We start from the raw sequence: 24,434 nt of genomic DNA on the forward strand, positions 1-24,434 counted from the left end.
AACACAGAGCCAAGCAGAAGGTAATAAAAAGGCCAAATTCCATTAAGTTCATACAAATACCAAACTAATCTTACGTTGAATTTCACGAAGTAACTATTTCTTGATTCCAACCCATTGAGCAGTTCCTTTCCCTGGACCACAGGACACTCCGAGGGGCGGCGGCGCCTTGGGCAGGGCCGGGGTTCTGAGAGGATCTCAGGGTTCATCTGCAGTTCTGAGCTCCCTCCAGGCTCTGAGCCCATCCCACACGGATCATGGGAGCACCTGGCACAGCCTTGACAGTAAGGTTTTATGGCACAAAGATATTTCACGTTCTGGCTTGTCAAACAAGGTTCCAGTCTTGGTAGCGGGAAGGGCCCAGGACACCTCAGGGTCCGTCTTTGTGTCACAGTGGTTTTGAGAGGGAACTCGACTGCCTCCCTCCCTCCCTCCTCTAAAGCAGAGGCTCAGCACCCTTCTCCCTCCTGTCATTTCCTATTTGCCTTCAGCACAGTCAGCTCAGTAACACAAGAAGCGACTTTTGAGATTTTTCTTTTTCCAAAGAGATACCAACACTATAGCCAACAGACTAAAATTAAGCAAAGTGTCCCATCGCTATAATACAAATTTAGGAGGAAAGAGATAAAACTACCCATAAATTAAGAGTACCCTTTAGCAACCTAAAAGCAGCCTCTTGATACCCACACAGCTGCTTTACCATCATCGCTGCAGCGTGGTCTAGTTCCCATCGCCTTTCCCAACCCAGTGCTGGCACAGAGTTTATGTCTGAGCTCTTCTATTTTACAACACAATAGAGTATTTACAAGCAGCCAAGACAGACACGTTCCTAACCCAGCAGCCAAGCTTTGCAGTGCTGTGCTGGCCTGCCAGAGAAGTTCCAGATTGGCAAGAGCCGTTCAGGAAGTGGCAATTGAGTTTAATGTGGAAACCTTTCTGAGAAACCTCTCCAGCCTCACACTTCAGATGTTTTCTCAGTGAAAGCTCAGCAGAGCTCAGCTTCTTGCTCCTCCTGATTCACCAGAGTGAATTTCTGGTGCCAGAGTGTGCCCAGGAGGCTCCAGCTGCTCCTGGACAGGCTGAGGGGTCTGTCCTGCTGCCTCATGCTGTGAGTGGGGCATTCTCTGCCCACAAAGGGCAGGAGCCAACCCTCCAACAAATATTAATGCAAGGAAAGAAAGAGCTTCCCACTGCTGGCTGCCCTCCTCCAGCCATCCCACCTGCTCTCCTGCACCAGTGTTTGGTTCCTCCTAAGCAGCAGCAGGAGCAGCAAGTGTGGAGCTTCCACTGCAGCTGGGGAATCCTGCCCCATAAGGACCTGGCCGGAGCAAAGAGCAGCAGCTCCCCCAAGGAAGGCTCAGCACAGCCCCCCTGCCCAGCCTGGGGTCCCTGGCAGCACCCCAGAGGTTTCAATAGCACTTGAGTCTCCACTTGCAGGAATTCTCTGAGCAGGAATCAGTGAGATCCAAGTGAGGCATTTGGGCATCCCTGGGACGAGGATCTTCCAGCAGCAGAGACTGAAGTGTCGGCTGTGAGCCAAGGAAGGATTTTCTAGCAGTGAGAGCTGGGCTTTGCGGGTGATGTTCATTTATTCTTCTTAATTCTACAGCTGAATGTGATCTGTAGCAGCCACGAGCAGCAACCACTAGTCTTATTTGTTTAACAGAGGAGAAACACGATACCCTCCCCACCGGTACCACACGCCTTCCCTCCCCTGGGCACAAGGTAGGAAGGATGAGTGACCTTCACACAGTGCTGGGTACAAACAACTGCTCCGTTTGGTGCAGGGTGAAGGTGACACTGAGCCACGGGAGGGGACTGCCTGTCCATGGAGCAGCACACACTCCCTGGCTCAGCCATCCCAGTGTTCAAACCATGTGTACTCACAGGGCCAACCAGTATCAACCATGGGGAAAAGCCACACCAATACAAGGTTCCACTGTTCCTTCAGGTTAAAGTTCTTCTATTCCCACAGTTATGATCACTGCCCTTGGAAATGGTATCAAAGCAAGGGTGTGCTGGGAAAGGTTTGTTTCAGGAGGTCACTGGCAGGACCTTGGGTCACCTGTGCACAGCAAGAAGAGCAGTGACCAAGCCACCCCAATGCAACCCCAACAGCAAGGGCTGGTCCCAGTCCCTGCTCCATGCTGGCACATGCTGATCCAGGAGGAAGCAGCCTGCTCCTTTTAGGTCATGAGTTCACTAAAGTCCAAACATTTAAATGGATTTTTTGTTCTTTTTTTTTTTTTTTTTTTTAATCACAACAGAACTAAGGGATGAGATCAGATCCAAATTTGTAAATGGGTTCATTGGCCACTACTGTTCAGATTAGGGATCAACAGTGATGGGCCATTCTCCTTCCCATTCCCTTCATGAATGGTCCCTGGTATTGGAATCAGCTGATACTGATTTTCCCTGATCCACAATAGGTCCAGACCAGAATATTTGAACAGGTTTAGAGGTGTGTAGTATTAAAAAATATCCTTAAGAAACACTGAGGTAGACTGCACCAGAACAGGACAAAAATAATCCCACCACATCCACCTGCCAAGATTTTGCGGATACAAATTTACATGTTCTGTGTGTTTAAGAAAACTAATTGTTTGTTGCTTTTTTTTTACAGTGTTTTATATATTAAAATAAATAAAAAATTCTAATAAGAAAAACTTCTCTTCCTTAGAAAAGTGTGAGAATATGTCTTCTTTCCTGCAGTGTAGTATAGAGCTGCTAAACAGTTACAACTTTGTAAAGCAGAAGAAATGTAAACGAGGCCTTTTGAAATCCAAAGGTTCTCACCCATGTCTGGACTGTGTTTTCCACCCAAAAATTTGTGGAGCAACCTGTACCCTCCACCTGGGCCAAACCCATCAGCCTCCAGCAGCAAAGGGCCCAACAGCTCCTGGCGCTGCCCAGTCTGTTGTGCCCTCTTTTACGACTCTGGAAGTGCTGTTTTGGCCAGAAGCAGCTGGGGGCAGAGGTTCCCAGCACCAGCTGCATCCCCATGGACTGCAGCCCCTCTGCCTCGCTCACAGCAGCAGCACTGCCCGGGCTGGAGGCACTGCCCGGGCTGGAGGCACTGCCCAGCCCAGCGTTCTGCCCTCCCGAGCCAGGGCACCTCGCTTTGTCCTGGTACAGAGCACAAAACACATCCAGGACTTCTCCAGGAGGAGAAGTGAAGGACTGGGCATCTCTCAGCACCTCCTGCATGCCATGGGCCTGTGACATCCATCATCTTCCTCCCCTGCTCCTGTCAGCTCCATGCTACCAGGCCTGGTTGAGTTTCATCATTATTCTTCAACACCAGCATGACAAAGCACAGTCCCGACGGCGAGCGCTGACATCCCAGGAGTTCTGCAGTGGGAATCTCGGGGAACACAAGGCTGGAGAGGCCTGGCAGCAGCAGAGAGGCAGCAAACCACAGTCACCTCCAGGGTGCAGAGCCCAGAGCTTTGTGCTTCTCTCCTTCAGTGTCCCTTCCTCAGCTCCAGCTCGTGCTCGTCCTCTCTCGCCGGCTGCAGCTGCGGCACGAAGGCAAAGCGAGGGACACGGGGGCAGAGGAGGAGCAGGACTCAAGGCCAGGATGTTCTGTGTCCTTCAGCTCCCAACACCCAAGATGGGGCTTCGACTGGAGCCAGCTGACTGTGTTGTATAAATCATGAAACTATTACAAAGCCTTGTCAAGTTTGAACTGAACATGTGCTTCATCGCTCCTGCAAGGCTAAAATTAGTTCATTCTGAAATCTTTGGACCACTTTAAGACCAAACAATCCCCCAAAAACTCTCCCCGCCCCAAAAGGATCATAAACAGTCAATAATTTATATGAAGTTAAAATTTAAACTAAAGACATCTTTAAATATGTTACAACAAACAATATATATACTCAATGTTGCAAGGACAGAAAACTCCGTGTCTCAGGTCAGGGGACTCCTACTTCGTTTGGTCTTGAAAGTACCCACAAATCTCAGAGTTCTGCTCATTTAGCTCCCAGCACGTTTTCCTCATTTGTTAATGAGAGAAAACCTGCTCTCAAGAGTCCTCAGTATAAAAATAATCTGTTTAGGATTCAGTCCCTCCAGGGAAATGGGGAAAAAAGATAAGTACACACTTCCAAGAAGAGGAAAGCTCCTGTGAGAACAGAGAATCATAGAGTATGCTGAGTTGGAAAGGACCCACCAGGATCATCAAATCCAACTCCTGGCCCTGTGCAGGACACCCCAAGAATCCCACCATGTGCCTGAAAGCGCTGTAAGTTGTGTACAAAACCAGAAATGTCTCTTTTGCTATCGGGTACACCCCACATGTTGATACTGCACACACGCACACACACACGCCCACGCACGCACCCCGGGGCTTCCACCCCTTGAAAAAAAACAAAGTATGAAAGCAGCAGCTATTGGTCAATCTGAGGATCTGACTGATGTGCTGAATCCTTCAGCTGTAGTGGAGAGGCTGCCTGAAAAGCCTGGAATTCTACTGGAAATCTCTTGTTCCGCGCTGCTGGGCTGGAGCTCAGGCACCAGAGAACTTCACGTCTTCTGCTGGCAAACGCGGACGCTTCTCCTTCAGTTGAACTCACACGGTCACTTCCTGTTGTGAAACCATGGTTACAGAAGGGACAGCAGCCATGGAAACCTCTTCCATTTATGTTCACAGATAAGTCCACTGACAACCAGTCAACTTGGCAAAAAAAAAAAAAAAAATTCATTGTAAGATGATTAAAAATCTGAAGAGTTTGTAGATGTGTGTCATACACTGTGGCAGCAATAACAAGAGTCCTGAGATTTGTGGAGGGGGGGGAAAAAAGCAGACACAACCCTTGGGCCAAACAGGAAGTGTTAGGAAGGACTTGACCTGGGCATGGAGAGAATCCGCCCGTTTTTCTTGCCACCGTTCATGTGAGTGTAAGGGATGTGCTCCTCGTAGTTGCCCTTGAGGGCCATGGAGGGTCCATTGTCCCTCCCCAGCGCTTTGTCCCTCTGGGAGTACGAGGAGGGGTCGAGGGGAATGCTCTCCATGTTCTCGAAGTCCATCTCGTACTCCTCGGTCTCCAGAGGTTTGTTCTCCTCGCTGTAGAAGAAGGAGACCTCGTGGAAGCTGGGGTGCAAGTCCTCCTTCAGCATCTCGATGATCTCGATGAAGGTGGGGCGCATCTTGGGGTTGTACTGCCAGCACATCTGCATCAGGCTGTGCCTGCAGCAGCACAGAGCACAGTCAGGGCAGCACAAACAATCCCACGTGCACAGCAAGCCTGGCACCCATGGCAGAACCCCCCTCCACCCACACCACACCTCTGACACCCCAGGTTGCTTGTTCTCTTTCCAGCCTCCACATCTCCCTGCAGATCCTGACACTCCTTTTTCTCTATTTCTGTCTAGATTAAAAATTCCTTCCGATTCCTTCAATTGTTCTGAACTTGGCTGCTGAAGGAAACAGGGCTGTGGTTCACAGCCTCTGTGTGTGTGTGTGTGTGCACATGCACTTACAGCCAGGTCATCCTTTTATTAATTAATTCCCTTTTAATTTTAACTCAGCCTGAAAGATAACAAAGCTCCTAAAACTTCAAGGAAAATGGGAGGCTGGGCAGAGGACAGAGGTCCTGTAAACATCCCACCCAAAAGAAAGGCCTGCAGCAAGAGGTCACATGTTATCAGACACCATGGAGAAACAATTCACAAATACAAACAGAGTCTCAAACTGGAGTTTGTAACTGGCCATCAGACAAATGTCCAGCACAGCAGGCTTTTTTCATAGGGATACTCACAAAACATGTTTATTTTATGACTCTGGAAGTGCTGTTTTGGCCAGAAACAGCTGGGGGAAGAGGCTACCAGAACCAGAGAGTTAACATCCGTTCTCCCTTTCCCAGCCAGAGCTGCTTTCCCTCACAATTGCTCCAGTGTGACTCCTCACACAGAATCCCAGGATTACTGAGGTTGGAAAAGACCTCCCAAGATCATCAAGTCCAGCCTTTCATCCACTGCTACCTTGTCCCCAGCCCAGAGCACTGAGTGCCACATCCAGGCCTTCCTTGGACACCTCCAGGGATGGAGACTCCAAACCTCCCTGGGCAGCCCTTTCCTTGGATCACTAAGGACACTTTGGTGGAATTTCTGTGGGAGATGCCTCACTAAAGTCTGGTTTTGTCCTCCCCAGTCGAGGTGGCCCAGGTCAGGCCATCTTTGTGGGCCACACTCCAGGCAAAGAGTGCACCTGGGCTGGCTGTCCCTGCTTGGCACTTACAGCCTCTCTGGGCAGCTGTCTGGCTGATCCAGGTATCCTCCATCCATGACAAACTTCAGCACCTGCTCGTTGGAGAGTCCCTGGTACGGCTGCTCTGCCAAGCTGCTTATTTCCCAAAGGACAACACCAAATGACCTAAGGGAGAGAGAAATCTCCTGGTGAGAACAAAACATCCTGGAGTTATTTTGGAAAATGAACTTCTAAACAACACGGCTATATTTTCATGGAAGTGTTTCAAAACAACGGTTTTGTTTTGTCTGTGCTCTGAGCAAGACAGTTTAAACTAAAACAAGGAGCTCCTGAGCTGGAATGCATCTGGGATGGCAGAGGACAACTTACCACACGTCGGAGTAGGTGGTGAACACCCCGTCCTTGAGCGACTCGGGGGCCATCCAGCGCACGGGCAGCAGCCCCTTGCCGCCCTTGCGGTAATAATCCGTCTCGTAGATGTCCCTGGTCATCCCAAAGTCTGAGGGAAGCAATTAGGATGTGTTAAACTCCTCTCCCTCCATCCTGCTTCTCCTGTGCAGCATCTCCAGATGGATGTTGCCTTCCCCCCACTGCCAAAGCCCAGCCTGCAGTCATCTGTCACCTCGTGATTAATGGTCAAAACATTTCCCTTTTCCTGCATTTTTTTCCTAAGGAGTCACAACAGAGACTCCAGAGTTAAATTTTTTGGTGACAACTTCTATTCTAAACATTATTTTATTCATCCTCTCTAAGTAAAACAGAGCTCCCTTTGTCTGAAATCACACTGCCCTGGCTTTAACTCCAGAGAGCTCTGAAAAATCACCACATAAAAAAATCACCACATAAAATCACTGTAACCTCAACACCACATTCTTCAACCCTGCAAGGGGAGGAGACCCTGTTCTATACCAGCACCTTTTCTCATTATTCAGCCATCCAGAAGTCTGTATCTTAATTCTCCCAGGATTCAGAATCATCTCCTACTGTGGGGTTCCAGGTTATTTTGAAATGTTGTATTTACTCATTACTAAAAGAGTTTGGGTTAAAAACTGGGTTAAATTACTTTTAAAAGCCACCTGACCCAATGACAGGATTATCAGCAGTGGGTTTGTTGTACCCAATTCCTTCTTTGTCTTAATTCTCATGGAAGCAAAGACCAGTGAGACAAACCCAGGTAGTTTAAGCTGGAAAGGTAATGAACCTTTGGGACAGAGGTCCTAAAAGTATAGGGAATAGAGAAGGGGAGAATAGAGAAGGTGAGAAAAGCTGCTCTAGCTCTACAGGAGATTTGTTCTTACTGAAGTCCACACAATTCTGTCACAGGGAAGAAACAGAGGGAAGTGCTGCAATTTCCCAAAGGCAGACAGCGAGAAACACCCATGTTCGACACTTTGGTTTTACCAATTTGCTTTTACATCAAACACAATGCACAGAACCATCTCCTGATCACAGAATGGCCTGGCTTGGGAGGGACCAGCATCACCTACCCCCTATTTTCACAGTGAAGTCCTCTGCCACCATGCAGTTGCGAGCTGCCAGGTCCCTGTGCACGAACTTCTTGGCGTTCAGGTAGGCCATGCCATCGGCGATCTCCGCCGCCATCTGGATCATCTCCCTCAGCGTCGGGGGCGGCCGCCCGGGGTTATTCTGCCAGGAAAAATCACAGTCACAGAAAGGTGTGGGTTAGGTGTGACCTTAAACATCATCCAACTCCCTGTCATGAGCAGGAAACCCTGCTCCAACCTTCCAACCTGGCCTTGGACACTCCCAGCTTCTCTGCGCAACCTGTGCCAGGCCCTGCCCGCCCTCACAGCCGAGAATGTCTTCCCAAAATCACATCAAATCTACCCCTTTTCAGCTTAAAGTCATTAGATTAAAAAGTATTAAACTCCAAATCTGTCAGAACTCAGCACATCCCTCTGGGTATCCAGAGTTGCTGGGGACCCTACCAGGGGGCTCAGAGACCCTGGCACACAGCCCAGAGCACCTGGGGATTTGATTATGACCTGTGGAGCAAATTACCAGCTTTGTATGAGGATCTAAAAGTCACAGAAATTTAAACAATGTAATAATAAAATTATCACAGGGTGAAAAGGTAGATTTTAGGATTTTTAGAATGGGGGTTTTGGGGACAAGATGGAGGGACTTGGGCATGTCCAGTCCTTCTTCTTCTTCTTCTCCACCTCCATTTTCTGCTGTGATGCTGGCACTTTGGGATTGGTTTAGAATGGAAGTGCACTGTCTAACATAGGTGATAGGTACTGTAAAGTAATTGTAAATATGTTATATGTAGTTTGCAGTATAAAAAGACAACACTGCCCCGAGGGCAGTCAGAGTGCCTGTGGCTGCCCTGCTGAGCAGACCTCGGCTGGACAGAAAGAAAATTTTATAGATCAGAATTAATAAACAACTTCAAGACCAAAAACTGAAGAGCTCTGACTCGTTCACATATCTCGGGGCTGCAATTCACAACTAAGCCCACAAGACAAATCAAGTCCCTGTTCCACAGCAGACTCCCTCTCTCCTGTTTTACCTCAGCTTCGGGTCTCAGAGAGCGCAGGTAACTTTTGAGATCCCCATGTGCCATCAGCTCCATGACCACCAGAGTAGGCTGTCCCTTGGAGACCACTCCAAGGAGGCGAACCTGGAAAACAAATGAGAAATTCCTTTGAGGCTGTGTCCAAACAGAGGTGAAACCAGGCCTTGTCAGGCTGAGAGGTTTAAAAAGAGCAGCAGTGAAACGATTTGGGCAGAACGTGGAATCCAGCAGGGAGAGATCCCAGCTCTGATGGATCAGCTGAGGCCAGCTGACGGTTGGGCTCTGCAGGCACTGCAGAGCTGCGTGCTGAGGCGCCCAGCACTTACCACATGATGGCAGCTGAAGCCTTTCATCACAGAGGCCTCGTTGAGGAACTCGATGCGCTCGCGCAGGCTGGCCGACTCGTTCACCGTCTTGACGGCCACGCGCGTCTCGGGCTCTCCCTTGACGATGTCCTTGGCGATGCCCTCGTACACCATCCCAAAGGAGCCCTGGCCCAGCTCCCGCAGCAGCGTGATCTTGTCCCGAGGCACCTCCCACTCGTCAGGGACATAAACTGTGGGGCACAGGGGGACATCCTAGCTGAGCACTGTGGGGCTGTTTGCAGCGGGCTCAGGACGCGATGAGAATGTTGACTTTATGTTTTAAAAGGCTTTATTATTTTATATGTTATATTAAAAGAAAATGGTATATTAGAACTAGACTAAAAGAATAGAAGAAAGGATTCTATCAGAAGGTGGGAAAGGGGAAGGGAAGGGAAGGGAAGGGAAGGGAAGGGAAGGGAAGGGAAGGGAAGGGAAGGGAAGGGAAGGGAAGGGAAGGGAAGGGAAGGGAAGGGAAGGGAAGGGAAGGGAAGGGAAGGGAAGGGAAGGGAAGGGAAGGGAAGGGAAGGGAAGGGAAGGGAAGGGAAGGGAAGGGAAGGGAAGGGAAGGGAAGGGAAGGGAAGGGAAGGGAAGGGAAGGGAAGGGAAGGGAAGGGAAGGGAAGGGAAGGGAAGGGAAGGGAAGGGAAGGGAAGGGAAGGGAAGGGAAGGGAAGGAAAGGAAAGGAAAGGAAAGGAAAGGAAAGGAAAGGAAAGGAAAGGAAAGGAAAGGAAAGGAAAGGAAAGGAAAGGAAAGGAAAGGAAAGGAAAGGAAAGGAAAGGAAAGGAAAGGAAAGGAAAGGAAAGGAAAGGAAAGGAAAGGAAAGGAAAGGAAAGGAAAGGAAAGGAAAGGAAAGGAAAGGGAAATTTTGTGACTGCTCACAGCTTTGACACAGGTGGCTGTCATTGGTTATCAAGTAAAAATAACTTACATGGATTAATTAAAGATGCACTTGGTGCATTCTACAGCAGCAGATAATTATTGTTTACATTTTGCTTCTGAGGCTTCTCAGCTTCTCAGGAGAAAAGATTTTAGCAAAAGGATTTTTCATAAAATATATCAGTGACAGAGCATCTTCTGAAAGACACTCTCACAGCAGCTCTGGGTAGTGCTGCCAGATTGAGGTGGGGTGAATTCTACAAAAGGACCAGAAAACCCCACAAAAACAACTCCCATCCCATCCTGCTGCACTGATTGCATGATTACACAACAAAGAAGCCCTGGTTGCTCTCACCATCACTGGCACTGATGTACTCAGGGTTGGAGGATGCATACAGGGGTCCTGTTGGTCCTTCAGTTTGTCTGGAAGAGACACAAAATCCTCAGCACTCTGCAGCCTCTGAGGTGAGGGCAGTTTGATCAATCCCCAAAGCATGCAGCAAATAAACTGTCCCCATATGGCACAAACTATTTCCTGCACTTAAATTAATGCTGCAATCAGTATGGAAATTAGAAACCAAACAAAAACTGACTCCCAACAAAGCAGCAAAACTTTTGGATGTAAATTTTGGTGTTTGTGGTGAAAACAAGAGGAAAGTGCACTCACCTCTTTTTCACAAGCACATAAGCAGCTCCAATAATTCCAGCAATTATTATGGCAAAAATAATAGGAACAATGATAACAGCAATATTTGGCTGAGCGTTCACTAGGAGAGAAAGAGAGAGTTGGAGACATTATATATATATATTATATATACAAGTCCAAAATACAAACTTTTTCCTCAACAAAATCTCCCCCTTCAAAAAATTGGAACAAATACAAAACTAGAAGCAATTTCACATCAAAATGTGGGGCTGGTCAGCATGAGGACTAATAAACAAAAGCCATGTGTTTCCAAGTAATTCAGGTTCTTGACAACAGATGTATTTGGTAAACAGTTAGTGACTCGCTGCTTGCTCCACCCCATCCTCCAGCAATAACCCGAGTTTCTGTCAGGGATTAGAAGCCACAGATGAACTGAACTCACAGTAATCAGCCACGTAGAAGTAGGTGGGCTCTGTCCAGGAGCCGTTGCCCGCCAGGGAGGTGGCTCTGATCCTCACGCTGTAGTTGCCGGGCTGCAGCCCCCGCAGCCTGCAGCCGCCCTCGCTGGCAAAGTGCTTGCGGGACACGCAGAAATGGGCCTCCTGTGGGGACAGGGCAGTGCCAGGCTCAGCCTGCAGCACCCGGGGCTAGCTGAGAGCTCCTGGGGGCTCCCTGAGAGCCCCCCACACTCCTGCAGCACCCAGAGCTTCCTGACAGCTCCTGGAGCTCCCTGATGGCTCCTGGGGGCTCCATGATGGCTCCTGGGGGCTCCTGCAGCATCCCAGGCTCCCTGACAGCTCCCAGGGCTCCCTGAGAGTTTCCTGGTGGTCCCTGCATTACCCAAAATTCCCTGAGAGCTCCCCAAAACTCCTGCAGCACCCAGGGCTCCCTGAGAGTTTCCTGGGGGCTCCTGCAGCAGCCAGAACTTCCTGAGAGCTCCTGGAGGCTCCTGCCAGCATCCGGGGCTCCCTGAGCGTTTCATGGGGGCTCCCCGATAGCCCTGGAGGCTCCTGCAGCACCCAGACCTTCCTGAGAGCTCCTGGGGGCTCTCTGACAGCTCCCCAAAACTCCTGCAGCACCCCGGGCCCCCTGACAGCTCCTGGGGGCTCCTATAACATCCAGAGCTCCCAGAGAGCTCCCCAAAAGTCCTGCAGCCCCCGAGACTTCTTGAGAGTTTCCTGGGGGCTCCCTGACAGCCCTGGGGGCTTCTGCAGCACCCAGAGCTTCCTGACAGCTCCCAGGGCTCCCTTAGAGTTTCCTGGGGGCTCCTGCAGCACCCAGACCTTCCTGAGAGCTCCTGGGGGCTCCCTGACAGCTCCCCAAAACTCCTGCAGCACCCAGGGCTCCCTGAGAGTTTCCTGGAGGTTTCTGCAGCACCTGGGGCTCCCTGACAGCTCCTGAGGGCTCCTGCACCACCCAGAGTTCGCTGACAGCTCCCCAAGATTCCTGCAGCACCCAGAGCTCCCTTGTGAGTTCCTCGAGGCTCCTGCAGCACCCAGAACCTCTCACCAAAGGTGCTGTGACCGCAGAACCTCCCCCCAAAGGTGCTGTGACAGAACTCTCACCTCGGTGTCCCCAAGGCGCCCGTAGTTCACCTCGTAGAGCACGATGAGGCCGTTGGGCTCCTTTGGCTCCTGCCACTTCAGGTGCACAGTGTTCTTCTCCACCAGCTCATGGGACACTTGGCCAACAATGTCATCAGCCTTAGCTAGAACCAAGTTCAAGATCAGGTTTAGCTTCATGGCTTTGGGCAAAATTCACACCTCACCCATCCTCCTTTCCCAGCAGTGTCACAGACATCTTTTCATGAAAAATCCTTTCCTTGGGATTTTTCCTCCTGAGAAGCTGAGAGGCCTCAGGAACAAAATGTAAACAATGGTTATCTACTGCTGTGGAATGCAACAGGTGCATCTGTGATTGGTCTCATGTAGTTATTTGTAATTAATGGCCAAGCACAGCCCAGCTGGCTCGGACAGAGCCTGAGACAGAAGCTTTTGTTATCATTCTTTCTGATTCTATTCTATTCTTAGCTCAGCCTTCTGATGAAACCTTTTCTTCTATTCTTTTAGTATAGTTTTATTGTAATATATATCATAAAATAGTAAATCAAGCCTTCTGAAACATAAAGCCAAATCCTCATCTCTTCCCTCATCCTAAACCCCCTGTGAACACCACCACGCACCAGGACACACGGACAGCCCTGTTTTACATATTGCAGCTGCCTCCTCTGGGAAAAGCAGCATTTTGGGAGGAACCACCAAGGGCTGAGGGACAGAATCACCTTCTGGCATGGTCCTGGCACTGACATAGGCTGCCACGCTGCAGCGGGACTCCTGGGCGTCGTGGTTGCAGGCGTGCAGCTCGATGCGGTACCCGGTGAAGTGGCGCAGCCCCGAGATCACCAGCGACTCCTTGGACAGCACCTTCTCAAAGGGTTTCTGCTCCTCTGCACCCTCAGCTGCTGAGTTGTTGGGGGAGGTTGGGATGGTGGGGAACACCACGGTGGCGTTGGCCACGGAGCCCAGGTCTCTGCGTTTTCTCGATGGCCTGTCGGACAACACGGGCACCAGGTCAGTGTCAGTGTCAGTGCCAACACATCCAGCTGGGCAGGAAGGGTCAACATGGGAGAGCTCAGTGCCACTGAAAACACAAACTTTGAGGGACACTGAAAACTCCAACTTTGAGTGCTACTGAAAACTCCAACTCAAATCTTTGCTGCTGAACTGAACTTCCCACTGCCACCTCTGACTACCAGGCCACGGCCAGCCCCAACAGGGATTTGTTCTCACAGGTCTTTGCCATGTTCCCTGCTTCCCTCTGCTGTTTCTCCTCCTACAGCAAAAGGCACCAGCCAGAAAGCAGAGTTAGATATGTCCTGATATTTGCAAAGCAACAAAGAAATTCAGGATTTTTTTTTTTAACCAAGACATGCATCTTTACACGTTGCAGACAACTTTTATGAAAAATCCTTTCTTCAGGATTTTTCCTCTTAAGAAGCTGAGAGGCTTCAAGAACAAAATGTAAACAATGGTTATCTGCTGCTGTGGAATGCAACAGGTGGAAATGGGATTGGTCTCATGTGGTTGTTTCTAATTAATGGCCAATCACAGTCAGCTGGCTCGGACACAGAGCCCGAGCCACAAACCTTTGTTATCATTCTTTGCTTTTCTATTCTTAGCTAGCCTTCTGATGAAACCTTTTCTTCTATTCTTTTAGTATAGTTTTAATGTGATATATATCATAAAATAATAAATCAAGCCTTGTGAAACATGGAGTCAGATCCTCATCTCTTCCCCAATCCAAAAACCCCTGTGAACACTGTCATATTTACAAAATTCTGTACCTGCACAACTGCACACAGAGAGATAAAATAAAAATAAACCAACCCAAGCTTCAAGTGTTTGCTTGAGAATTCAAGTTCCCCTGGGTCTCTCAGCTGAGTCTAACATTACCAGGTTGCCTCACAGATGCCTCAGGCAGGGTTGCAATGCTTTGGAGCTGCAGCCTGAGCACACCAGGTCACACCACGGCCCCATTCAGTGACCTCAGATGTGCCACATGTCCCAAGTGTCACCAACTTGCATCTATAAAGCAAAAGGCCACTGTCCCAGCTCTCTGGAATATATTTGCCACTCTCACCTCCAAGGCTGAACCTCGATGGATACACAAAGCATTTTAACCTCTTCCCAAGAGATCAAACCTATTAAGTCCTTTTCAAGGCATGCATTTAGAACTCCATTCTGATTACATATTCACTGTGTGGTTTTGTTAACCAAATGTTGCTGCTCAGGTTATTGCATTTCAGTCTGAAAATGTGATTTTTTCACTTGTAAAACCAGCACCTGCAGTGTGACCATGTCACCTTCCCTGTCGGCACCTGAGTGCCACCAGCCAGCTTTAATATCAGGTTTTGTCAGCAAACAAACAGAATAAATTCAACAGAATTAAGAAACATGCAAAAATTTCATTTTCTTGGCAAGAAAAAAAAAAAAAAAAAAACAGAAGAAGAAGGGATCAGTACCAAACCAAAAGTGCTCAATCTAACACTCTCATGTGCTGCCACATATTTGCCACGGGGAATTCCAGGTCGGGAACTAACCAAGGTGGTGAATCAGTAACTGTATTCAGTTACACAAAAGGAATTAATGCCAGTTGAAATCCAGACCATGTATTTTAAGGGGGTGATGATCTTTTTGTGTGTGTGTGTGTGCATGTGTGTGCAGCTATTAAAGGGTACAAAGAGTGACCTGATCTGAACCCACACTTGAGGCATCTCCAGGCTCTAAAAATGTAACAAGCTGTTGAAGCAAATCTTTGCTGCTGAACTGAACTTTCCACTGCCACTTCTGACCACCAGGCCATGGCCAGCCCCAGCCCCAACAGGGATTTGCTCTCACAGGTCTCTGCCACCTTCCCTGGAGCTGTTTCTCCTCCTACAGCAAAAGGCATCAGCCAAAAGCAGAGTTTGAGATGTCCTCAACCTAAACACCGCACACAACACAAATATTCACATTGTCATCATCACAGAATGGTTTGGGGTGGAAGGGACCTTAAAGCCCATCCAGTGCCACCCCTGCCATGGCAGGGACACCTTCCACCGTCCCAGGCTGCTCCAAGCCCTGTCCAGCCTGGCCTTGGGCACTGCCAGGGATCCAGGGGCTGCTCTGGGCACCCTGTGCCAGGGCCTGCCCACCCTCACAGCCAGGACACAATATTCATCCACCTGATGGCAAATAAGGATGGCAGGTGTTGGGGAAGATGAAACAGGAAAACCTTATAAATTATGATTGCCTGGCAAAAGATTTTGAGAATATGGAAACTGAAAGCGAGATTGAAATGAAAGCAAGCTTTGAGATCCCTCAGTTAGTGAACAACAGGAAAACAATGGTGTGGCTGGCTGAAGGTAATCCCCTTTTGATGGAACAACACCCTCTGCTTGCAGACAGCTCCAAGGTCCAAGCAGACCCTACAGCTTGGCAGATGGGGCCCAAAGAGGAGTTTTTAGGGTTTAAAATGTAACACAGTGTGGTAATGTAATGATTCTTATACGCTGCATGGAAATGCTGTAGGATTTGTATATTGTACTAGATTGGTTAGTGAGAATCAGAATATTCAACACAGATGATTTATTGTATTGTAACGGGAACTTTGCTCTCTTAGTTCTTACCCCTTTTACTCTCTTTCCCTCTCATCCTCTCTCCCCCTCTCTCCTCTCAGCCCTGCTCTGAGCTGTGGCTGCAGCTCCCAGCAGGGCCCTGCACCAAGGCCTTTGCAATAAACCTCAAGTTCCAAGACCAGAAGAAGATTTATTGTATTGTAACGGGAACATCACCCTCTGATCCTCTCTTTTACTCTCTCATTCTCTCTTTACCCTCTCTTTATCTCTCTTTTCCTCTTTGGGGCCTGCTCTGAGCTGTGGCTGGCAGCTCCCAGCAGGGGCCTGCATTTGGCCCTTTGCAATAAATGCAATTTCCATGACCTGGCTGCAGAGATATCTCGTCTCCGTCCGTCCCAACTGTGCTACCCCCATCAATCCTACAGGCAGGTTCAGCAAACACATTCCAGTTTTAAGTTTTCTCTTTCTTAATTACTAATTAACTCCTTTCGGAGCTGCTGTTCCCTCAGCCTGTGTGATGCAGTGTCCCCTCAGGATGGGGCAGAGTTCAGGGACCCAGCTCTGGGTCATGCCACCTCCCTCCTTGGGAAGGATTCTTTATGGTCAAACAGGACCTGGTTTGCATAAAAGCAAAGCTACACCCTCTGTTTATCCAGTGTGAATTCAGCTGATCCTCGTGTTCAAGGGAATTTTGTTTTTCACAAGTAAAACAGTAATTTGACCACTGATGCAACACACAGTAAAATGCAAGAATTCTTTCCTTCTCAAGTCACAGTAAGTTAAGAAAAGCTTTTGAAGCTGTAAATCCCCAATCTTCCCATATTTATTATCCTGGATTTGCAGCAATTTTCTTGCCAAATTCTCTGTGTTTTCAAACATCTGATTTTTTCTCAGAGTTGTTCCAGTGTAATTTGCATTGAGGCCATCTCAGCAGCTCCAGGGTGAAACCCTCAGGTCCAGGTTCCTCCTGTCCTCACAGGGGTGTGAGGGGGCTGGAAGTGACATCTCAGCACACACAGCATGGCCTGTGCTGGGGGATTCCAAAAATGTCTTTGGTACCTTGAGCCAGGCTTTTCCACACCTCTGAAACTGCCCCAGGTCAGCTGGCCTGGCCAAAGCATTTTAGATTTGTCTGTACAATTAACTGAATTGGGAAACACAGAGGAAAATAATAACTTTTAAAGTGATTCATTCCTCAGATCTTGCTCCCCAAGAATATTGGGAATGGCACAAACATGTGTGATAGAGACAGAACACTGGGGGTGCTCTTGCTCCTGTGGTGAAGGAATGGAGGGAATACCTGGAATGACACCCTGAACAGCAGCCACTGAGCTCCTCTCTGCCTCTCAGGACTTTTTCTGAATCTTCCCCACAGAACTATGGAGGGCTGAGGCTGGAGGCACTTCTGGGGATTGTCTGATTGTCTGTCTCCAGGGATGGAGACTCCACACATCCATCCCTGGGCAGCCTGTGACCAGCCCTGAGCTCCAACCTGAGCAGAACTCCTCCAAAATGAGGGCAAATAACCCAGGAAAGAAGAAACAAAGCAACAAACAAACAAAGATGGCCACTTTGTTCAGCCCCAAATGGACCTGGAGTGAGGCACTGCCAGCTCTGCCTGAGCACAGGAGCATTCCTGAACTTCTAGTTTGGCTTTTTGTCACTGCCAGAGAAAGCTGAGCCCCAGGAGGTGTGACAGTGGCTCCTGGAGTGGGTAATCAACGTGCCCAGGGGGAAGGAACTGTGATTTCCAGAGGGTGAGATCAGCCCTGCACTGAGGCTGGATCCTGCCCAGGGATCAGATCGCTGGGAGCAGGGCAGGAGGGCACAAATGGCACATGGAAAACAAGAAGATATCAGGGAGAAACTGCTGTGATTCTGCTGCCCTGGCATCTCCTGCTCCCTGCTGGCCTCACCCCTGACATTCCTCCCGTGGCTGGCAAGCTCCTGCTCTCCAGGAGAGGCCACACAGCACCTCAGGAGAGGTCACTGAACTCTCAGGAGCCACAAAAAAAGCACCTGAAGTAAATTAAACCACACTCCCTGCTCCCTGCCAGGCTCTGTGAGCAGGTGATGGCAGAGCATTCACAGGAAGAAGAATTCTGATTTATGTGCTGACAGCCTGGAGCTGCCAGGGAGGACAAGCAGGGCACGTGGCAGTAGGGAGGCCTCTCCAGCACTGCCTTGTTTTAGAGGATTAGCTGGCCATGGGATGTGGGGATTTCTTCCTCAGGAGGCTGACAAGGTGGCACATCCTGGTGATTGGTTTCTTCCTAAAATACATACCCCAGAAACTGGCCTGGCTGCACAATAAAACTGGGGGTGAGGGGAAAAAAAAAAGAAATCAGAGTGTCAGAATTGTCTGCCTGCATCAGGAGGAGTTTGGCTTTTGCATTTGGCTTGGTTCTCCTCTGCTTTAGAGTGTGTCATGTCCTGGCATCCTGTGGCACACTGAAGCTCATCCTGATGGGCACCAACAGCAAAATGAGGGGTTCTGCTCAAGCTTCCAGGTGAGGAGTGCAGGCACCAGGGCAGGGAACCCCAGGGAAAATGCTCAGTGCAGTGACCCAGCTTTTGTCAGGCAGCTGCAAATGCAGCTTTGCTGGCTGAGGGCAGCAAGCAGAGAATAAATTCAGAGCACAAAAGGCATGAGAGGGAAGAGGGTAAATCACCACAGATCCTACCCTGCTCCCCAGCACTTCCTCCCCAAGGCTGCAGATGAAGTGTGAAGACATTCAACACCACTTAATGTGACACCAAGTGTGCCACTGCAAACAGGACATTCACCACCCAGGCACTCACATTCCTCATGGTATTGGAGGCATTTCCCACACTAAGTGAAGGGAGACCACAAATACCACGCTGGAGGACGAGGCTGTGGCCTGGTACACTGCCCTTCTCCTTTCTTTGCAACTCAATGAGAAACTTGACCACAAAATTTCACGACAGGAAAAGAAAATCGCTATTTTTGGCATCATCTGATGCCAGATGAGCTGCAGGCTGTTTGTTAAGGATTCTCACTTTATTCTTGAGCTGAGGAGAATTCAGGGACAGGAAACAAAAGCAGGAGCTTCCCAATCTGCAGGAAGATCTGTGGTAGGTGCTCTGCTCTCCCGATTCCAATATCCCCACCCAGCTGGACTAGACAGGCTCATGGAAGCCTGGCAATGTGGCTGTATCCAAGCTGGTATTTTTATTTAATCCTCAATTACAATTTCATTTAATCCTCAATTACATTTCCCTGCCCCTAAGCCCTGTTTGATGTTCTCACCTGGGCACAAAAACCTCATTGTGGAGATAATTCTCGAAGGTCTTGCGGAAAGCAGATTCCTCCAGCTCCTTCTGGATCTGGGAGTCTGTTTTAGGACAGGAGCAACATTCCCCACTGACATCCTCAGCTTCACTCTGGTTATACTTCTGGGGGTCTTCAGATTCAAAAGGAGGAGACCAGGTCCTTGAGGGCAGCTTTAATCCTGGGACAAAACAGTTTTAGTGTCACTTGTGCATGGCTTGGCAGAAGATGTTTGATCCTACACAAAGATTCCAAACCAGTGTACACAGGATTCATGGCACATTTGGGCATCTCATATTTCACACCCAGGCTGAACAGTTCCCTCCTTTCTGACAGGAATTCAATTCAAAAGTGCTGGTTTTGCAATGGAGCTTGGATGCTGCTTATCCTAGTTCAGGTAACACAGAGCAGCAGGTGAGATTTTGGAAGTCCTCAGTGCAATTCTGTGTTCTCAAGGAATTCCAAACCAGGCACCAGCTGCCTTCAAAAATTAACTTGGCCCTAAGCTCCAACAGCACCCAAATTTTTAACTTTACTATCTCCATTGTTGCTATTAAACTCATAATTCAGTTTAAAAGGAGCAAGGGCAGAAGGGACATTCCCCAAAAGAAAAAAACATGTGATTACTTTATGAAAAACATTTTTAGACCTTTTGCACACACCTTGGCAGCAGCACCTAATGCAAGAGAACAGGGACAGAGCTGATTCCAGAAAAACAGTCCTGAATCCAGCAGGACCCCAGAGCAAGAGAAAACCCCAATTGTGGGAGAGACTGAGAGAAAGGGCTGGAGGGAGAAGCAGGCACTCACCTTTGAGGCAGTAATCGAGTTCATAGAGCTCACTGTCCTCTGCCTGCTGCTGCCAGTACACCAGGTAGTGTGTGATGTTCCCGTTGGGCTCTGAGGGAGGCTTCCACTTGAGGATGATTTGGGATGAGGAGTTGGAGACAGAGATGGGATCCAACGGGACCGATGGAACTGTGGGGTGGGCAAGAGGCAGAGTCACTGCACTGCCCTCAGAGCCAGCACAGGAAAATTCCCATTTCTATGGCAAATTCCCATTTCTATGGCAATCAAGCATTCCCTGGCACCCAGCAGGCTCCTCCAGCCTGGGCTGGATCATCCTGGAGGTCTCCTCCAGCCTTATCTTAATGAGGCCACACAAACTGGATGGAAGAGGTGACCATTAGCACCATCTGGAATCACATCCCTGGTTTAGAAATTCCTTCCTACCAAAGCAGGACAATGGGAAGTTTCCTGAATAATTCCTCCCTCCCAAAGCAGGGCAGTGGGAAGGAAGTTTCCTGGGTAATTCCTCCAGGGCAGTGGGAAGTTTCCTAAATAATTTCTCTCTACCAAAGCAGGGCAGTGGGAAATTTCCTGGATAATTCCTTCCTACCAAAGCAGGGCAGTGGGAATTTCCTGAATATTTCCCTCCTACCAAAGCAGGGCAGTGGGAAGATTCCTGGATAATTCCCTCCTATCAAAGCAGGACAGTGGGAAGTTTCCTGGATAATTCCCTCCTACCAAAGCAGGGCAGTGGGAAGGAAGTTTCCTGGATAATTCCTCCAGGGCAATGGGAAGTTTCCTGGATAATTCCCTCCCACCAAAGCAGGGCAGTGGGAATTTCCTGAATATTTCCCTCCTACCAAAGCAGGGCAGTTGGAAGGAAGCTTCCTGGATAATTCCACCCTACCAAAGCAAGGCAGTGGGAAGTTTCCTGGATAATTCCTCCAGGGCAGTGGGAAATTTTCTGGATAATTCCTCCCTACCAAAGCAGGGCAGTGGGAAATCTCCTGGCTAACCCCCAAGCAGGCTCAGTTAGGCTTGGCTTTAGCCCAGGGGTGCTGCACTGACCCGTGGCGTTGGTCTGCACGTAGATGATCTCGCTCTTGGCGCCGTACGTGCGTCGCTCGTCGGAGAAGGTGACCAAGGTTTTCACAAACACTGCATACTGTGTCCAGGGCTTCAGGCCCCTCAGGAGCCAGCCTGGCTGGGCCTGGGCTTTGGGCTCGTTGGAGCGTGGTGGGGGATCCACATCCACAACTGTCCAGCTGTTGGAGCCACAGGCGTCCTGGCCATCGAACTCCGTCACGTTCTGGTAGGGACTTGAGGAAAGAGAAGGCTCCAATTAACAGAATCCTCAATCAGGCTCTTAAAAACATTTCTAAAGACACACTGGAAGTTATCATCCTTTACCTTTCAGATAAAGTAAAATTATCTCTTTGTATTTATTCTGAAAGGGAGGCATTGCGAGCTTGGTCACCTGGGCCTCCAACAGCATCACAGAGCAGGATCTGTGCCCAACATGACCCCAACAACTAAATCCAGACTGATTATTGTGAGTTTTATGAAAATCAGCTTGGTTACCTTGATTCTACAAGAATCCTTCTCACCTCAAAGGGGATAAAACCCTCAGCATTCCACAGAGAGAGTGGGGAGATGAGAAACTCCATGGTTCGAGTATGTGTGTCTAGAACAGCAGGAATAACTAAAGTTTGGATTGTTCTTAAATGAGGAACTGTTAGGAGATGAGAAACTCCATGGTTTGAGTATGTGTGTCTAGAACAGCAGGAATAACTGAAGTTGGGATTGTTCTTAAATGAGGAACTGTGACTGTGCACAACTCAGGGATCTCAATGAACACTTTTACACAAGGATATCACTGGAAACTTTAGTGCAGGAGCCACAAAATCAGAGACTGAAGAGCTTTGCCCATCCAGCAGGTTTAACATCCACCTCTGAATGGCAGCTGCTGCTGGTGGCAGCCCAGCAAGGCCACTGAGGGGGTCACTTACGCCTCCTTGTAGAACAGCATGAACCCCAGCAGGTCACGGAAATCAGGGGGCCAGTAGGGCTCCCACTTCAGCAGGATCTTGTCATGAGAAGTCCTAATGGAAGAAAATTTCAGCAGTTCGTTTTCACCTGTAACAAGTGAGAAAAGTGACAAGAGTTTTATTGATGCTGGAAAATGAAGCATCAAACATAATTTAAATTTTGTTTTTATTTATCTTAGAAGTTTAAGATAAATGTGAGAATGTTGGCACTGAGAAGAACTGCCCAGTAAAACCTCATCTTACTTGGCAGCCATGCCTACCTCAAATCAGTGGCTGGTATCAATGCCCTCCTAAGGTTAAATTTTTCTATGATTTCATGAAAATGACTCTGAAGAAGAGCTCAACTAAATTCTACAAAGTGAGAAATCTAAAGGCAACACATTTCACAATTGATGATGATCTGCACAGCAATATGGTTTGCACAGAAGGCAAGAGGCCACAAAAATGATGCAGACAAATTTCCAGCCTTGCCCAGGAGCAGTGAGGTCCCTCTGCAAACAGGAGGAGTTTGCAGGAGGATGGAGCTCAAGGGTATGACATGTTTTGTGCCCCCAGCTCAAGGGGCTCTGACTGAATTTGCTATTCCTGCAATAGCTGCAACAGGAGGAAGAACATTTCTTTCACTGGCACCACATCCAGAACAAACTGGGGAGCTTTTTTTTCCCCTTTCTATTTTTTTTTTTAGTAAACAGGATGCTGCCAGTGTGAAAGCTGAGCTTGAAATGTAAAAGCAAACAAAAAGCCAAACAACCTGGCAAGCTGTGGTTTGAGGTGGGGGTGGCACAGACACCAGCTCAGCAGGGTGAGGGTAAAGCTGGCAAAGAGAAATGCAAAACTGTCTCCTCCAGCTGCCTTCACACCAAACACCAGTCCAGGAGCCACAGGCAGAGCTGGATCTACCCAAATTCAGGTTCATCCCCAATGTGGGAAGAGTTTTTCAGTGTCCCATGGGAGAAGATGAACTTTACAGACAGCTGATTCCTTGTGCTCCTTGCCTGTGCCTGGCTGGAGCTGTGGTGCCCCAGAGGCTCCGTGTGTGTTTTTCACTGCTCCTGCCAGGTTTCAGGTCACAGCCATTGCATTCCCCTCTCTCTCTGTGCTGGCCTGGCTGCCTGTGGTGATGAAATGTGGGAAACCAGACCAGGAAACTGAATCAACTGAAAGATCTTCACTTTTTAGGTCTGTTCACAAACAGCTGCATCAATGAGGGGCAACGAGGACAGGATCAGAAATCACAGAATCCTGGAATGTTCTGGGTGGGAAAGGACCTTGGGCTCTTCTTCCAGGGCTGTCCCCAAAAGCAGAGGGACAGTGAAGCCACAGGATGCCCAAGCTGCCCTGCAGGTTGTGAGCCAGGATCTGAAATCCCAGTTCAGTCAATGCTGGGCTTTTTTGTGGTTCTCCCAGAACCACAACCCAACTGCATGGATGGGTCACTGCCCCTGTCCCCATGTCCTCCACAGAATATCCTGAGCTCCAAGGGGCCCATGACCACCTGCACATGCTCCTGTTCCTGTGTGCAGGTGAATCTCTGTGGGGCTGAGAATGAATCAGAGCAGAGAGACACCACCAGCTCAGAACACAGCTGGATTTTCCTACCCCTGATTACTTCCACAACAGAGCCCTGGTACAAAGAGGGAAAGGGGATTGTTGGTGGCACAAAAAGGGAACAAACAGCAGGACTGGGGGTGCAGAAGGACTGCATTTCTTGCAGTATAAGTGTCTGCAGAACCCCATCTTCAGCAGCAGAACTTCAAAGCCCACCCTGTGCTGTTTGCTGACACAGGACCTGTCTGATTGTTGTTCCTGAAGAAAGCTGTTGGGTGAAAAACCCCAGAGAGGCATTGCAAAAATTGTTGGAAATTTTTCCCTGCCTGTTGTCATGGCAATTGCCTCACGTGGCTGCAGGGATGGGTGGAAATCCTGTTTCTCCTGTGTTTATTCCATGTTGCCTCATGACATGGGAAAAGCAGATTATGACTATTAATCAGGTACTCAGCAGTAACACAAAGTCCCAGCCTGGGCTGAGGTTATGTTGTGCTAAACTCTTCAAAAAGACAGAATAAAGACATTCCCAGCCCCAAAAACCTCCCATGGTTTTGTGGGACCAAGGGTGCCAGAGGGAGATCTCATGGGGAATTTTACTTGTGGCATAGTGACAGTGAGTGCACAGAAAAGGGGCACATCTGCTGCTTTATCTAAGGGATGAAAAGGAATGAAAAACCCATGAAAAGCATCATGGGCTGGGCTGGGAGAGGGAGCAGCATGAGGAGAGCAAGGCAGAGGGACAGGAAAGGGAAGCAAAGCTTTATTTTGAGGCTCTTACACGAGGCCTGATCCCCGTTGGTCTTCAGGGCTATGTCATTCCTCTCCTGACGCCCCTTAGTCCCAGAGATCTCCTCCATCTTGTGGATTTCTGACAAGCACAGCTTGGGGTTGTAGTGGAAGAAGAGTTTGCCCCGTGCAATAGTGAGGTTGTGTTTGCTCCAGTCCCAGAGCTGGCGAAGATTCTGGTTGTCCAAGGCATAAAAGGAATAATTCCTGAAAACAGAAGAATG

At 48.9% G+C, this 24,434-nt stretch overlaps 1 protein-coding gene across 1 annotated transcript in view; it reads right to left on the reverse strand.

Moving 5' to 3' along the window:
* Window positions 1-2,223: 2,223 nt before the first annotated feature.
* Window positions 2,224-24,434, reverse strand: part of INSR (insulin receptor) — a 60,413-nt gene continuing 38,202 nt past the window's right edge. Inside the window, exons 6-21 of the mRNA XM_058820881.1 lie at window positions 24,203-24,417; window positions 21,838-21,964; window positions 20,897-21,147; window positions 19,850-20,017; window positions 19,020-19,221; window positions 12,914-13,179; window positions 12,198-12,340; window positions 11,075-11,234; window positions 10,654-10,753; window positions 10,342-10,409; window positions 9,074-9,303; window positions 8,742-8,852; window positions 7,696-7,855; window positions 6,578-6,707; window positions 6,239-6,373; window positions 2,224-5,188 (exon numbers count right to left, since the gene is read on the reverse strand). Coding sequence (XP_058676864.1) covers window positions 4,834-5,188; window positions 6,239-6,373; window positions 6,578-6,707; window positions 7,696-7,855; window positions 8,742-8,852; window positions 9,074-9,303; window positions 10,342-10,409; window positions 10,654-10,753; window positions 11,075-11,234; window positions 12,198-12,340; window positions 12,914-13,179; window positions 19,020-19,221; window positions 19,850-20,017; window positions 20,897-21,147; window positions 21,838-21,964; window positions 24,203-24,417 — 2,821 coding nt within the window. The 3' untranslated portion in view covers window positions 2,224-4,833. The remainder of the gene's footprint in view (window positions 5,189-6,238; window positions 6,374-6,577; window positions 6,708-7,695; window positions 7,856-8,741; window positions 8,853-9,073; window positions 9,304-10,341; window positions 10,410-10,653; window positions 10,754-11,074; window positions 11,235-12,197; window positions 12,341-12,913; window positions 13,180-19,019; window positions 19,222-19,849; window positions 20,018-20,896; window positions 21,148-21,837; window positions 21,965-24,202; window positions 24,418-24,434) is intronic.

Source organism: Ammospiza caudacuta, chromosome 28, assembly GCF_027887145.1.
Source record: "Ammospiza caudacuta isolate bAmmCau1 chromosome 28, bAmmCau1.pri, whole genome shotgun sequence".
NCBI classification, from domain to species: domain Eukaryota; kingdom Metazoa; phylum Chordata; class Aves; order Passeriformes; family Passerellidae; genus Ammospiza; species Ammospiza caudacuta.